We start from the raw sequence: 13,209 nt of genomic DNA on the forward strand, positions 1-13,209 counted from the left end.
ATTAAAGTGGTTTGGAGTGGAAGTCTGATGTGGCAGGGATCTCGCCCGCTGGTTTCCCTGTTGTCTGAATGAGTTTGGCTGAGACGTAACAGCATACTTTCCGCCCTGTCTTTGCACAGAGGACGGCAGGCGCTTTGTTTGCTGTGGATTTTCTTCAGTGTTAGTCCTGCTGATGGCTGGAAATCATCTCCCTCCACTGTTTTCTTAATCGCTCTCTCTTCTTGTTCTCACTGTCAAAATGAGATGTTAACTGTTTGTTCAGCGCTAAGCAGTCTCAGCCGCTCTCTCTGAGCCTCTGAGCTCCTAATTGCTTGTGATTGTTGACACTGTTGAGCATACCCCCTTTATTCCACTGGTAATAAGATATAGGACCAGCCCTGGAGTATTGAAGTCTATTTTATTAGTCCTCTTTCATGTTATTTTAGTCCTGCGAACAAGGACTCACAATGGCAGAGCTTGTTAGGAAAGATACTGGCGTACCCATGTTATGTTTTGACACTTATTAAAGAAACTCGAGGGAAATCATGTCTTGGTGTCAGTTTAAGCAGAATGGATATGGCTCTATTTGAGGCAGATAGGGCAAGCGTTTTGACATGAAAACCAGGGGTAAAAACTTGAGGTAACACATCTGGCTGTTTGGTGTGCTGGTGAATGGAAGCCATTATATAATTAATTGCATTTTTTTGAAAGTGAAAGCTCAAATATAAAGTTCAGGCGATGAATTTGTTGCATTCAACTCAAGCATTTGTGATGACAGGAGCAGTTTTAGAAAGTGTTTTGGCCCACACAAAAAACACGACCTTGTAGCTGTGGTCCGTTAAGGCTACTTTTTGTGTCGGAATTGATATTTCTTTCTTTCCACTCATGGATTTTGCTCTGTGTCATTGCTGAACGTTGGCCACAGTGATGAAAGTGAAACCCCTCTGACCTCCACTTTTTGTAAATCAAATCATTCAGAGAATGTAACCAGCAAACGGCAAAATGCTCAAGATGGCAGGTAAATGCCTACCACATCAAAGTCTGCAAAACTGCACTTTGATGCACGTCGTCCCCGAGCACTCAAGGTTACAGCGTAATGGCTTCCACACAGATCTACAAGCCAGAACAGGAGCAGCTGCTGGCGTGGCTCGGTTGTAGCATTTATACCGTGTATTTCTTAGAATAACAAACAGCACCAGCTCAGATTTGCCTGTTGACTTACCCAGATATTACCATTAAAGTAACACTGACAAAACAATCTCACCTCAAGGTCGATTTAGTGGCTGTTTTGGATCATATCACATGGTCTTCATCAGCAGATGGAGTTTTCCCACATGTCTTGAAAATGTAAAAGTTCAAATTTCAGTTTTTCTGAGCACCTGAAGGACTTTCTCTTGCCTGTGCAGAAAGGTCTATTGAAATGCGTGGTGTGTTATAAGACAACGTGTAAGAATTATAACAGTGTGTACCCAGCTTAAAGTAATATTTTTATTTAAGTTTGTTATTTTTTTCCCCCCTTTTTTGCCTGTAGTCACATTCTTGAGATTACAGGTCATTTCAAACTGCTTTTGCATTTTACTTCTTTACAAATGTTTCACTTTGGGGGGAAAAAAACAGCAAATGTACACGAAAATGGTCATGATAATGAGGAACAGGTACAGAGGGAGCAGATGGAGCATTGTGAGGTGTGAGCTTGACCCCGGCTTGTCTCTGGGGTGTTGGAGGCTGAGCTCAGGTATGTCTCCTGTGAACGGCTGTAACAGCAATGCTGAGGTCAGTCCTCGGACCCCGACTCCTCCTTAATGGAGTAATGACCAGGACATGAGAAGCCCTGTCTATCATGCAGCCCCCAAGCCAACAATTAGAGCTGGCATGTTTTCTCTCCCTCCCTCCCCGCTGCTCTGTGAGAGGGGATTTCCAGATGTTCATCATAAAGCGCTATGTATTTTCCAAAGGGTTGCCTTTTTCTCTCTCGCTCTCTGGCAGTAAAATCAATTTGTGCTCTCGGGTTGGTGCGCCAATGAGCATGACCACACAGAGGAGTGTGAGCGCCATGCTGGTACCTTGGATCGAACGTACAAACAGCAGCTTGTAAAGCCCTTATTTATGTGAATTCTTTCAATTTTATTGTCATGCTATCTCCTGCTACCAGGATACATGTGTCTACAAACATTTTTTGTGTTTATGCAAACTTGGGTTACTCTGAATGTGGTGCTTTCATGCTGGTGGGCGCTTGATCGAGTCCAGCTAACTCTTTCCCGTGTGATCATGTGAAGATGATAACTCATAAAGCCCCTTTTAGCCGCAGTCACTTGACTTCCCCGGGGTTAAGGGTGAGAGTTAAGACGGCATAGCTCTGACAGTATGTGAGCCCCTGACTGTAACCAGTCACACAATACACACAACGTTGTGTGACGCTCCATGTTAACATTTGGTTGCACATGAAATAATGCAGGACTTAACTAAAAATGAACGAGAACAAGAATACTCATTCTCACACACACTGTTGCATAGTAAATGTCTTGGAATAATAAAACTGTTTAGAGGCGAGCCAGTGGACTGCGCTGGCCATATTTCTCACTTAGATCTCACAGAGCTCTTAGAAAAGAAACTTTAGAAAGCAGCAGGCAAGCCACTCTTAATCATATCTGTGAGGCTTTTAAAGGACTCTCTTTCGTCGTGAAGCATCAAAAATAACTTAACATGACTGTACTTCTCAACCAGAACCGATTATGTTGATCTTTAGCAGTCTTATGTCGAGCTTCTTCTCAGTTTACCCAACTGTGCTAATGCTAGCAGGCTGCATGACTGAATTATGGATAGTGCTGTTCGATGATGTGCAAGTAGCAAGCATGCTTTACTGATCTCATATTACAGCCGCCATAAGAAATAGGCCCTGCCAATATGTTTGAACACACCTCACAATCAGAAAGTTGTTTAGCTTGTTGGGAGTGTGAAATGAATTTTTTCACAGCCAAAACAATGCTGTTGTGCTGCTCAAGGCGCTCACAAGCGTGCATGTACACAGATGTACCAAAAGCCTTCACACCCAGCTTTTTTATTGCGCTGAATTTCCTTACCGAACTGTGTGTGTTCACAGATAAGAGAGAACAGAGGGTGGAGAGGAGAACAAAGCGATTACACTCGTCTCATGTCGACATAATATATTTCGGCACTATTACTCCACGCATTCATCCACGCAGATGTCTTAACAGTAAAGACTGTAACATTTTGTTCAGCCGTTTGTGTGCGCTGTGGAGTCCTTAAGTGATACCGAAACCGACCTCCCATCCGCCGCGGGTTCCTGGTTCAGGGGCCGGGAAATGGCAGGCCACACTGCTTGCTCTCAGATGGATACTCGCTCAGAACTACACACTCCGGCGACCACAAATGGAGTGGGCTTGCTTATAATAAATTGGGGAAATTGGGTCGTGCGAGGACTTTAAGAGAGGATCATTATCCAAGTGGGCTTCTGTCAGGTCCGCCTGCCCATTAGCAGCTTTAATGCGTTCCACATGTGTGTTTGTATACAGCAGTAAAAACTGTTCCCCATGTCGTGAGCTACAAACTTAGCATCAAGAGGAGTTTGGGCGGTGAAGCCACATGTCGGTGCTGACCCACCACAGAAACCTGCTTTGATATGTGAAAGCTCTGTGACCGGCTCTGAACCCACTAATATGACACATTGGCTGCCTTGCTTATGTTTTGAACTTTTAAAGCTCAGCTCCTTCCCAGCTGCTTTCCTGGTCCCGGATTTTTGATAGCTGCAAATAATTTTCATAATTATGTCCCCCCCGGCTCACCGTCTGCGAACGCCCTTATGTTTAAACAGGTGGAGACTTATTTTTTCTTCCCGCTTTGTCTGTGACACCACCAAGGAAACGAGGGAGAGATAAAAGCGTGCCGTATTGACATCATTTTTCACATTATTGGATAAAAACGAACACGGACGTCTCTTTGATTCGATTTCAACAAATGTCATGTTTTATATGGCATTGTATTCCAGGCCTAACATGGAATAATCTGATTCTCCTTCCCTAGATAATGCCATTACACTGACTGATTTTCTCTCCTGGCTATTTCTCATGCGTTTCTCTTGGCATGGCGTCATCCACCTCAACCTTTTTACAGTTTCAGTTTCAGCAGTTTTAGAACCGAAGCGTGAAGCACCTCCGGATTCCTTCAAATCACATGAAAAACTTCGAGTGTGCGTGACTAATTATTTTCTCAGCGCAGCATTTGGCCGCTGTAAAATAATTTCTCCTGTTCCCTGAGTGTTCACCTGATATTCATTCATGTGCTCTACACTTTCAGAAGCGGGGAAATGTGTTGTTCGAGCAAAATCTGAACCGTATGAGTCATTTTCACCTCACCCACGTGAAACGCTGTTATGTTTTTAGGACTTGGAGCGTTTGAGACGGGACTTGTTATTGATGCTGAGTTAAATGTAATTGTGCTGTTATTGCAGCTGTGCAAGTGAGGAGGAAAGCAACCATTTCAAGAGCTCAAGATGTTTCCAAGAAGACATTTGCGCTGACAGCCTTTCCATCTATGAACACACCTTTACCGCAGCCATCCTTTCTATCATGCAGTATTACCCCTCATACCGCCCGCCCCTAATACAAACATTCACCCAGATTTTCCAAATTTAAGAAAATCTCTTTCCAAGCCACTAAACATTGATTCTTTGGAGGTTTTGTTTTGTTTTGAAATCTCAGCTGCCAGTAGAACTGTTAGTTAATATTTATTTAGCAGAAATTTATGCACACAAGCCGTCAACACCCCCACCTGCCCACCATATTACCACGCCGTCCGAGCCTTATGAAAGCTGACACTTAGTCAAGCCATGCTTGCTACACCTCCTCAGCTCGCCTCTCTTTAATTGGCTTGTCATGTTCTTTCATCAGCCAGCTCGTTAGCAGGGTGCTAGTGTTGAGGGAGATGATATCTCCATGTCAACCCCGCCGATGATCAGACAACAAACACACATACACAGCGCTGTAGGCTAGCGGCGTGTAGTCGAGTCACGCGCAAATGCGTGAAATGAGACGCTGACTGGTAGTGCTCATCTGTATCTTATGTCTTCAGCATACTAGTGGTGCTCAGGTTGAGCAAAATGTTATTATGTGATGCAAAACTTTGAATCATATAACAAGCACTGCCTGTTCAGTAAAGAGAGAGCAAAAGAGAGCAGCTAGCGTCAGCAGCGATCGCCATGATGGCCGAACAGACGATAAGATGCAACATCAAGAGAAACTCAGTCATTTATCTCTGAGCAGATTGTGGCGATGACTTTTGGAGGCCTCCTTCTCCGCCTGTCTTAGAAACAGTCTAGTAAACCGAGGATTTGTGCAAGCAGTGGACCTTTCATCCACTGGCACAGGTGCATTTTTCATTACCGCTGTCATCATGGAATCACACCTCCTAACCACCTGTTCCCTGAGGGTAGCAGAACACACACTGTCCAACCGCCTGCTGTGCTGAGGCAACAACGTTCCACCATCTGAGTGTGTGTTTGCTCTGTTTTCAGGTCTGTGTAAGCATTGAAACCTTGTGTCTGAAGACAGAGATGTTAACATTTTGTTTTTGGTTCTGTGTTGCCGGGCTTTAACTGTGTGGATCTTGACGTTATGTAACTGGACGTTGCAGGTGAGCAATGGGACGGAGACACTGAGCGGACGCCATTCAGTAACAGTTGAGACTCAGGTCCAGAAGCAGCAGCAGGAGGACAGAGACAGTTTCCAACAGGCACAGAGACAGTACAACTCCCTGCCACGGTGAGACACCCACCCTCACTCTCCGTCCTTTCTCCATCTGTCCCTCTGTCTGTCTGCATCTGCCTGTCCGTGACGCTCTCTCTCCCTCCCCTCTCGGTGACTTATCACGTTCGTCCTGCCCTTTCTCAACCTCTTCATTTGACTTTTTCGATTTACATCCGTTTCTTGTCCTCATATTTGTGCCTATACCCTTTTTTTCTCCGCACTTTCTATCGTGTGTCTCTTTGGCTACAAAGTCAAACACCACAAAGCCACTTTCAGCTCATCTCCAGACATTTAAATGATTCTTAGCAAAACTCTTTGAATGATATCATTTAATGTGATCACTTGGAATTATTTTACTGATATTCAACTTCATTAAGTCAATGTTGACCCTGAGGAAGTGGTGACTTTGTCACAGGCATCAACCCCCTTCTCCAGCACTCTTCCCTTAACATGAATAACAGCTCAATATTACGTTTCAGAGGAATGTCTCTATTGGCAGCTTGAGTTCAGAGCTACAACCACTGCTCTTCATCTTCACCATCTTCAAGCTTTGATTCTTTTGCATACTTGTCAAAGAGATGCCAATAAAGCTTTGCCATATCTTACATCTTGAGGCGTTGGGTTTAGCATCAGTATTTGCATTTCCTGCCGTCACTCTTTATGCGTGTATCTGTGTCTCTACCGTCCCTCTGAAGCTCTGCTGCTGGAACATTTCCTCATTTTGAGCTGCACGTCCTTAAAGAGAACGTCACCAAAGATACAGATTCTATACTCGACTGACTCATGCAGGGATTTCAAGTTAGTAATAAAATAAATATTATTTCCTCTCCCTGTCAAATATTTCCACATTAAAAACAATCCAATGTGACTTTTTTGTATTATGAAATGTATTTTATGCTCTGAACTGCTGAAGTGGAGTGACGTCTGATTTATTTAAGTTTTGCTGCTCTGCCAGTTTAAACAAAGACAGAACAGCTAAAGTGTGTGTGTGTGTGTGTGTGTGTGTGTGTGTGTGTGTGTGTGTGTGTGTGTGTGTGTGTGTGTGGTCTTTTAATTTCCTTGGCCAGCGTATCTCTGCTCTCCTGTGATTTCGCTCTCTCCCTACACAAACAGCAATCATTTCTTCTTAGCATTCTCTTTCACTCTGCTGTCTCTGTCAGTCGCAGTCAGGTCGATTAAAACACGTTCCTGTCCATGGCTATGGATTTGCGGTCCACACGGACGCATAATCAATGTAGTCTGTATAAGCCAGACCGATCCATGCATTCTCTTCATACACGTTATCTCCTGGCATCTCATGTGATGTGACAGTTTCCTCCACACCCCCCTGCTCTCAGAGAGCTCTCTCTCTTGGGAAAGTTTGTCTGGCCGGCCAAAAACGCCGGGCGAGGATGCTCTTTGATATAAATTCCTCTCATAATCTCAAAGCGTCTTTTAGCAAAGAGTCGCATGCACTCAGGCTTGACGTTTGACCCGGGCTAAGGCTTTTCAGAGCTTGTGTCTCGGCACGGCTCCTCATTAAAGAGCTAAAGTCTTACATCCCCAGATTAATAACCACAATTCTCTCTAACTACAACCACCTCTCTTTTGGAACCCCTTCACCCTGTCCCTCTCTTCCAAAACAGGAAGCTTGAGCATTCAGCCCTTCAGCTAAAAGGGGACATTCCCTCACTCGAGAAAAAACCTCCTTTCCAAAGAGCTTCCAGAAGAAGCCATGGTGGCTGGTTATCTGATGACGGCCAGGCTTAGCTCGCTGTCTGGGATGTAAGGATTGGAAGAGCACTAATGAAGGCTTGTTGTCGGAGCTGGATTAGCGGTGACAGGCAGTGGAGGGCAAGAGGGGCCGGGAGAGGAACGAGTGTGTTAGTAGGAAAGAGAGACCACTGATTAGCCTGAAAGAGACACACTCAAACACAAAAAGACACACAAACACACACATGAATGCGGTCAAGATAAGGTTCTTAACGGTGGCCTCAGTGAGCTGCCAGTAGCTCTGCTATCTACTCATGCAGCTCTTGCATTCCTCAGCCAAAACAACATTGTTCCACTCTATAAAGAAAACATTATTCCAGGTTTGTAGACAAGTTATTTGTACAATATAGCAACGAGTGTTCCATTGCCCACTGCACGCATTTGGGTTTTTTTCCCCTAATCATTTTGGGTCTGTGCATGTGTGTGTGCTTTCTCCTCCTTCTCATAAACTCTGATTCTTCCCAGCTGTTTTAAAGAAACACACTGAGGCCACAAATGTCTCTGCGAGCCAACTTCCTCTCTTTGTTTGTTATGTTCTGTCATCCTAAATTTACCCCGCTCTTTGGCATGATGTATTTTCCCAGCCCCTCCTTTTGTAAATGTAACTAATCTACTTTGTGACATATTCTGGCGCAGGAGTATTGGTGATAAGAGAACCAGCTCCCCTGACGCATCAATCACGATTACATTCCTGTGGAACAATGCCATCGCTGCTCTCCTCTCATCGCCATCGAAGACCCCCCCCCCCCCAAATCTCCCTTCTTTTCTTATCTGCTTTAAAAACTAAAAAGTGATTCTGGGAATGCAGATCGCTGCCTCTTGCAACAGGCATCCCTGGTTTCTGAATAGGCGGCTCCCTCGTGAGCAGCGCTGGCCGCTCTGTAAGCCAAGCCGGGGTGTAAATGCATGGCGGCTCGCCCAGACAGCAAAACCCAGATATGGAGCATGTGGTGGGCCTCTCTCTGCAGTCTGTCCCTACATCTGCCCCTCCACCAATTACCCTCATACTTACACGTGCTCTACACACACGCACACACACAGTGGTTTAAGATAATGTGTTTGTGTTGCAGATGCACTGTACATAAATGCATACACAATTCGCCCATGCATGTATAAATAAAGGCATGGCAGTGCCATTTGCTCTAGCTCTTACCTTCATTTTACATATTGTCGACCACAAAGGCATCCATTAGTAATGCTGGAATTGTGGGGATCTCATTAGCATGACATAGAGATGGTGATAGAAAAAATATGTTAAACAAGAGAGAGTTGAATGACATGGTAAGTACAGTAATTTTTACGTGTTGTTGTTTGCTTGAAATTTATGCTTCAGGCAAGTTAATGGGAGTCCTGTGAGACACCTGCATCATCGGTGTTGATTCATAGCTGAGCATCACATTTCACATGCTGGTGTCACAACAGCAATGCCAGACACGTAGTAATGAAAATGATTGGGCCATGTTATGCTTTAATTATATTCCCGTAGTAATTGTGTTTACATTGTTTCATTTGATTTGCGATGCAGAGCTATGCACATACCTGGAGTTACATCCACATAACCCGTTACATGAATTTTCCTTTTCTCATTACTGAATAACAGACAACTGGGGTCCAGTTGCTTCTGGTCATTCATTCATCCTCAACGTTGTCGTGACGATCTACAACTCCACCACCATCAGGGATCTGTAGGAGGAAACACATACAGCCAGTCACAGTTCTTGCAGTCACCAAGTGGTATCACTCTGACCACAGCAACCTCTTGCTTTTGGCTTTATCGTCTTAGCCAAGCAACATTGCGTTCATACAAAATAAGAAGTCAAGATTGAAGGTAGAATTTATTCTCTATGTGCGATCCCCGTTTACCTTCTTGTAAGGTTTCGGTTTTCAGGAAAACAAAATATTTTGTTGGAAACAAGTGCTTTGAACAATAAAAAGCCTATTCTGTGTTTTGTTCCTCTCGGGCTCTCTGGAATGAGGCCCGGCCAGATAAGAAATGCAGGCGTTTTGGCCTAAAAGCATGCCGGGCTTCTGTCTCCCTCTGCAGCCTTGTGCGCCGTACACTCAAAAGCCTTTTAAGTGCACAGCAGGTCAGTGAGGTGTGAATGAGATTCCTCTTAGCACCCTGGACGTAAAAGACACTGTCACAGGTCTTCCATCGCACTGCGGCCTTAATGGATCCTAATAATGGAGGAGCAGACGCAACACTTTAGCCAAAAAGCTGGCAGTTCCCAATGACGGCTCTCCGAGGCCAATTTCTGGAAAGGGGAGCATGTGTGGCGGAAGGCATGCATGTGTGCTAGTTTTTTTTTGCGAGAGAGATAATATGTGTGTGCATCTTGGACCGTCCTGTCAGTGTAGGGGCTGGCAGGCGGACTGAAGATGAGTAGAAGGCGGATAACGCCGTGAGGCCCGCCATTACTCTGTCTGTGCTGTAAGTGCACCCGTCTGCATCTCCAAAAAGGAGTTAAATGGATGAAAGCAGCCATTTTTCTGAGGGAGGTTTTAACATTTGTGTTTGTTTACAATGTGGAACTAATAGTCATGTGGGCGTTTCAGGCTTCCCCGTTTGTGTCCCGTCTCTTTCATGTCTTTATGTCACAGGATTCAGCGTAATCAAGCAGCAGGCTATAACAGATCTCTCTTTGCTCCGTTCATGTTGCTTTTAGTATTTTAAATCAGCGCCACTACCACATCCCCCATTTAATCTCACAAAATGCGAAAATGACCGCATTCTCTGCTGAAGTGCAGCTTCTTTTGAAGTCCTTTTCAATAGTGCTGACCCACAGGCCACCACACAAAAAAGCTCTTTTCTGAGCAGAGTTGCCTGCTATCATCCTCTGTTCCCTTTGGAATTAGGTGCTGTTTAAGGTGATTCACTCAACCATTCGATTGACCTCTTTATCCGTCTCTGTGTGTTTAGGCAGCCTCGTAAGAACCCCAGCACGGCATCCCAGGACTCATGGGACAAGGTCTACATGCCAACAGAGGGAATCCAGACATCCAAGGAGAACCCCCGCTACCCAGGCGGCCAGGGAGCGCGAAACGGCTACCTGGGAACTCCCAGCTTCAACGCCCGTGTCCTCTTAGAGACTCAGGAGCTGCTGAGGCAGGAGCAGAGACGCAGAGAGCAGGAGGCCAACAAGGCCAGGCCGCCACCTGGACAGGAAACCCCCAGCGGCAGCACCTACGACCACATCAGAGACCACCCTCAGGCCTCAGGCTCCGCTCCGGTGCAGGCCCCGCCTCAATCCAAGGGCCCCTACAGACAAGACGTACCCCCGTCGCCTTCTCAGATCGCCAAGCTCAGCAGACTTCAGGGTTCAGAGAAAGGGAGGCTGTTCTACTCCTGAGACTGCAACAAGTAAACTTTTGGGAGCGTAAGAACCACTGTGAGGAGCATTAACAGGGAAAAATGCAAAGAGAGCATCAAGTCTGTTTTTTATAAAATGCTGAGATACAAAGATTTTTATGGGACTGTCGATAGAAAATATGAATATTTAAAAAAAAGTAACGATGAACTGTTTTAGCTGTATCAGAAAGAAATGATTTGAGGTCTTTTACTATCCAGCATCATGATCATCTATGTGTATAAGTGCCTTCTAGTCCTCCCATTGTTCACTTGGCATTAGCTCCATCTTCTTGGCTGACAAATCTGCAGCTTTGACCCTTCCATCAGACACATTCAGTAGAGCCGACATCACAGCAGAAGGCGGTCGGTCTGGGCCATCGCTGCATCGCCACATCTGACAGCAGTCTGACCTAAACATCATCATACCCCCGAGCACAAGTCTCGGCCCAGACATGTTTTCGTGTTGTGTCAGTCGATACCGAGCTTGTGTGAATGAGGCCTGTTTTTTGCTTTTCACTGGAACTTCGCGGAGCGCTTCGTGTTTATGCGAGTGTGTAGTTGTGTGCGCGGATGTGTGTGTGAGTGCTGGCAGGACTTGGCTTGTTGTGACAGAGTGTGGAGGTTAAGCAGCTTGTGTGAACTGTGGAGCTTTGGTTTTGGGGCATAACTGCTTGGCTTTATCTCCATTTCTTTCCCTTCATGTTGTCACGCTCTCCGTGGGGCGCTCTGAGTGGAGGAAAACAGCTTCAGATCTCCTGTATTCCTTCCCTGTCCCGCCCATGCAGGGGATCCAGTGGTATAAATGGGGTCAGGTCTGGGTTATTAATTCATGTACCTCGTTAAAAATGAATGGGCCCCTTTGTGTTGTATATGTTGTTTTGTATGGCGAGAAGGAAGAAACAACAACATCGCCGGTGTGGCTCTGGCCCCGGCTTCTGCTCACATGATTTGGCTGTAACCAAAGACGCGAGGTGTCCGAGTCGTTCCTCGCTGAATATTTCATCAGGTTGGTTACATGGGAAACGGCATCGGCTGTGCAGTGGGTGGCCTCAGTGTGGGTCTGCCTATCCATCGGCCCGATACAATGGAGCTGATTTTGTTTTCCTTTCATGATTATGTGCATTGGTAGTGTGTGAGAGTCTATATGTATGGCCCTGTGTGTGTGTGTGTGTGTGTGTGTGTGTGTGTGTGTGTGTGTGTGTGTGTGTGTGTTCTTGTATTTCCATCCCTTTAAGAACAATAATTTGAGCTGTAGTTGTCAGATTGAGGACATTTTTGCACTGTGAGGATTAGTTTTGGGTTGCACAAGGTTTAAGCTTAGGTGAAGTTTTAAGGTTAAAATATGTTTATTAGACATGACTTCTTGTTCATTTTATCAGATATGGTTGCCATTTTACTGCTCAGTACATTTCCATTCACTCAAGAAAGCAGGTTAGTCAGAGAAGCCAGTTACTGCACAAACCTGGTTACTGTAAATCTGCATGTACAGGTCAGTAATCTGATTTCTTCCCATACTGCTGACTTTTGAAGCATTACCTACTTAAATTAACTGTTGCAGTTATACAATATGCAGCTGTTTAGCAATAGAAAGCATCTAATTCGACTTCTAGAGGCTAATTTGCTTCACTGTCACTTTCAGTTTTAGTTGGACTTTGGGGATGCTTTGCAGTCTGGAATGGTCTTTCCCATCATTGTTACTTTGTTAAGAAAAACTGTGGTTAAATATATTTGTCAGCAACCTTTTTTTTCCCCTGACTAAGACAATGATGAGACGCCATTAAACACTAATTGCGGTTATATCAATGTGCAGTATTGTTAACGAGGTGAGACTAAAATGAAATTGAAAAAATGTAAACTTATCCAACTCTTTTGCAGAAAGCAACACTTGTCTCTTCAGGTTTGTGGTCTTCTTATCACCACCACTATTTTATGGCCACATCGCTCCTGTTCTGATAAAGCAATGCATTCATTTTTTTTCTCAGCTTCATTGTAACTAAAATGGGCCCAAATATCACTTCATCCCATCAGACTACTAGACCAGACACTTTCTTCAAAGCTGCATATTGCTTATTCATTCAACCTGTGTTTTTCATCTAGAAATGATAAGATAAAATCTCATGTGAAATAACTGAAATGTTCAATATAATCTGATGAGTAAAAACAAAAACATGAACAGTTTTCATGACTTGATAAGGCTAAAATGTGCAAACTTCTAGTCAACTGAAACGAAATAAAACAAGATGTGGTTGACTACATATGATGAAGACATTTGACGTAGGACTAAAACTAAATAAAAAAAAATAGCTGACAAATGAACCATATTTCTGCTGCACTGCATTCCCAGCAACACTTTCCCTGTCTTTTCAA

The 13,209-nt window shown here is 44.6% G+C and overlaps 1 protein-coding gene across 2 annotated transcripts in view; it reads left to right on the forward strand.

Annotated features, from left to right (window-relative positions):
• Positions 1-12,898, forward strand: part of LOC139346829 (partitioning defective 3 homolog) — a 314,486-nt gene extending 301,588 nt beyond the window's left edge. For both annotated transcript variants that reach the window (XM_070986146.1, XM_070986145.1), the window contains 2 exons: positions 5,629-5,756; positions 10,414-12,898. In XM_070986146.1, the coding sequence (XP_070842247.1) occupies positions 5,629-5,756; positions 10,414-10,843 (558 nt within the window). In that variant the 3' untranslated portion in view covers positions 10,844-12,898. The remainder of the gene's footprint in view (positions 1-5,628; positions 5,757-10,413) is intronic.
• The last annotated feature ends 311 nt before the right edge of the window (positions 12,899-13,209 follow it).

This window comes from Chaetodon trifascialis, chromosome 18 (genome assembly GCF_039877785.1).
Source record: "Chaetodon trifascialis isolate fChaTrf1 chromosome 18, fChaTrf1.hap1, whole genome shotgun sequence".
NCBI classification, from domain to species: Eukaryota; Metazoa; Chordata; class Actinopteri; order Chaetodontiformes; family Chaetodontidae; genus Chaetodon; species Chaetodon trifascialis.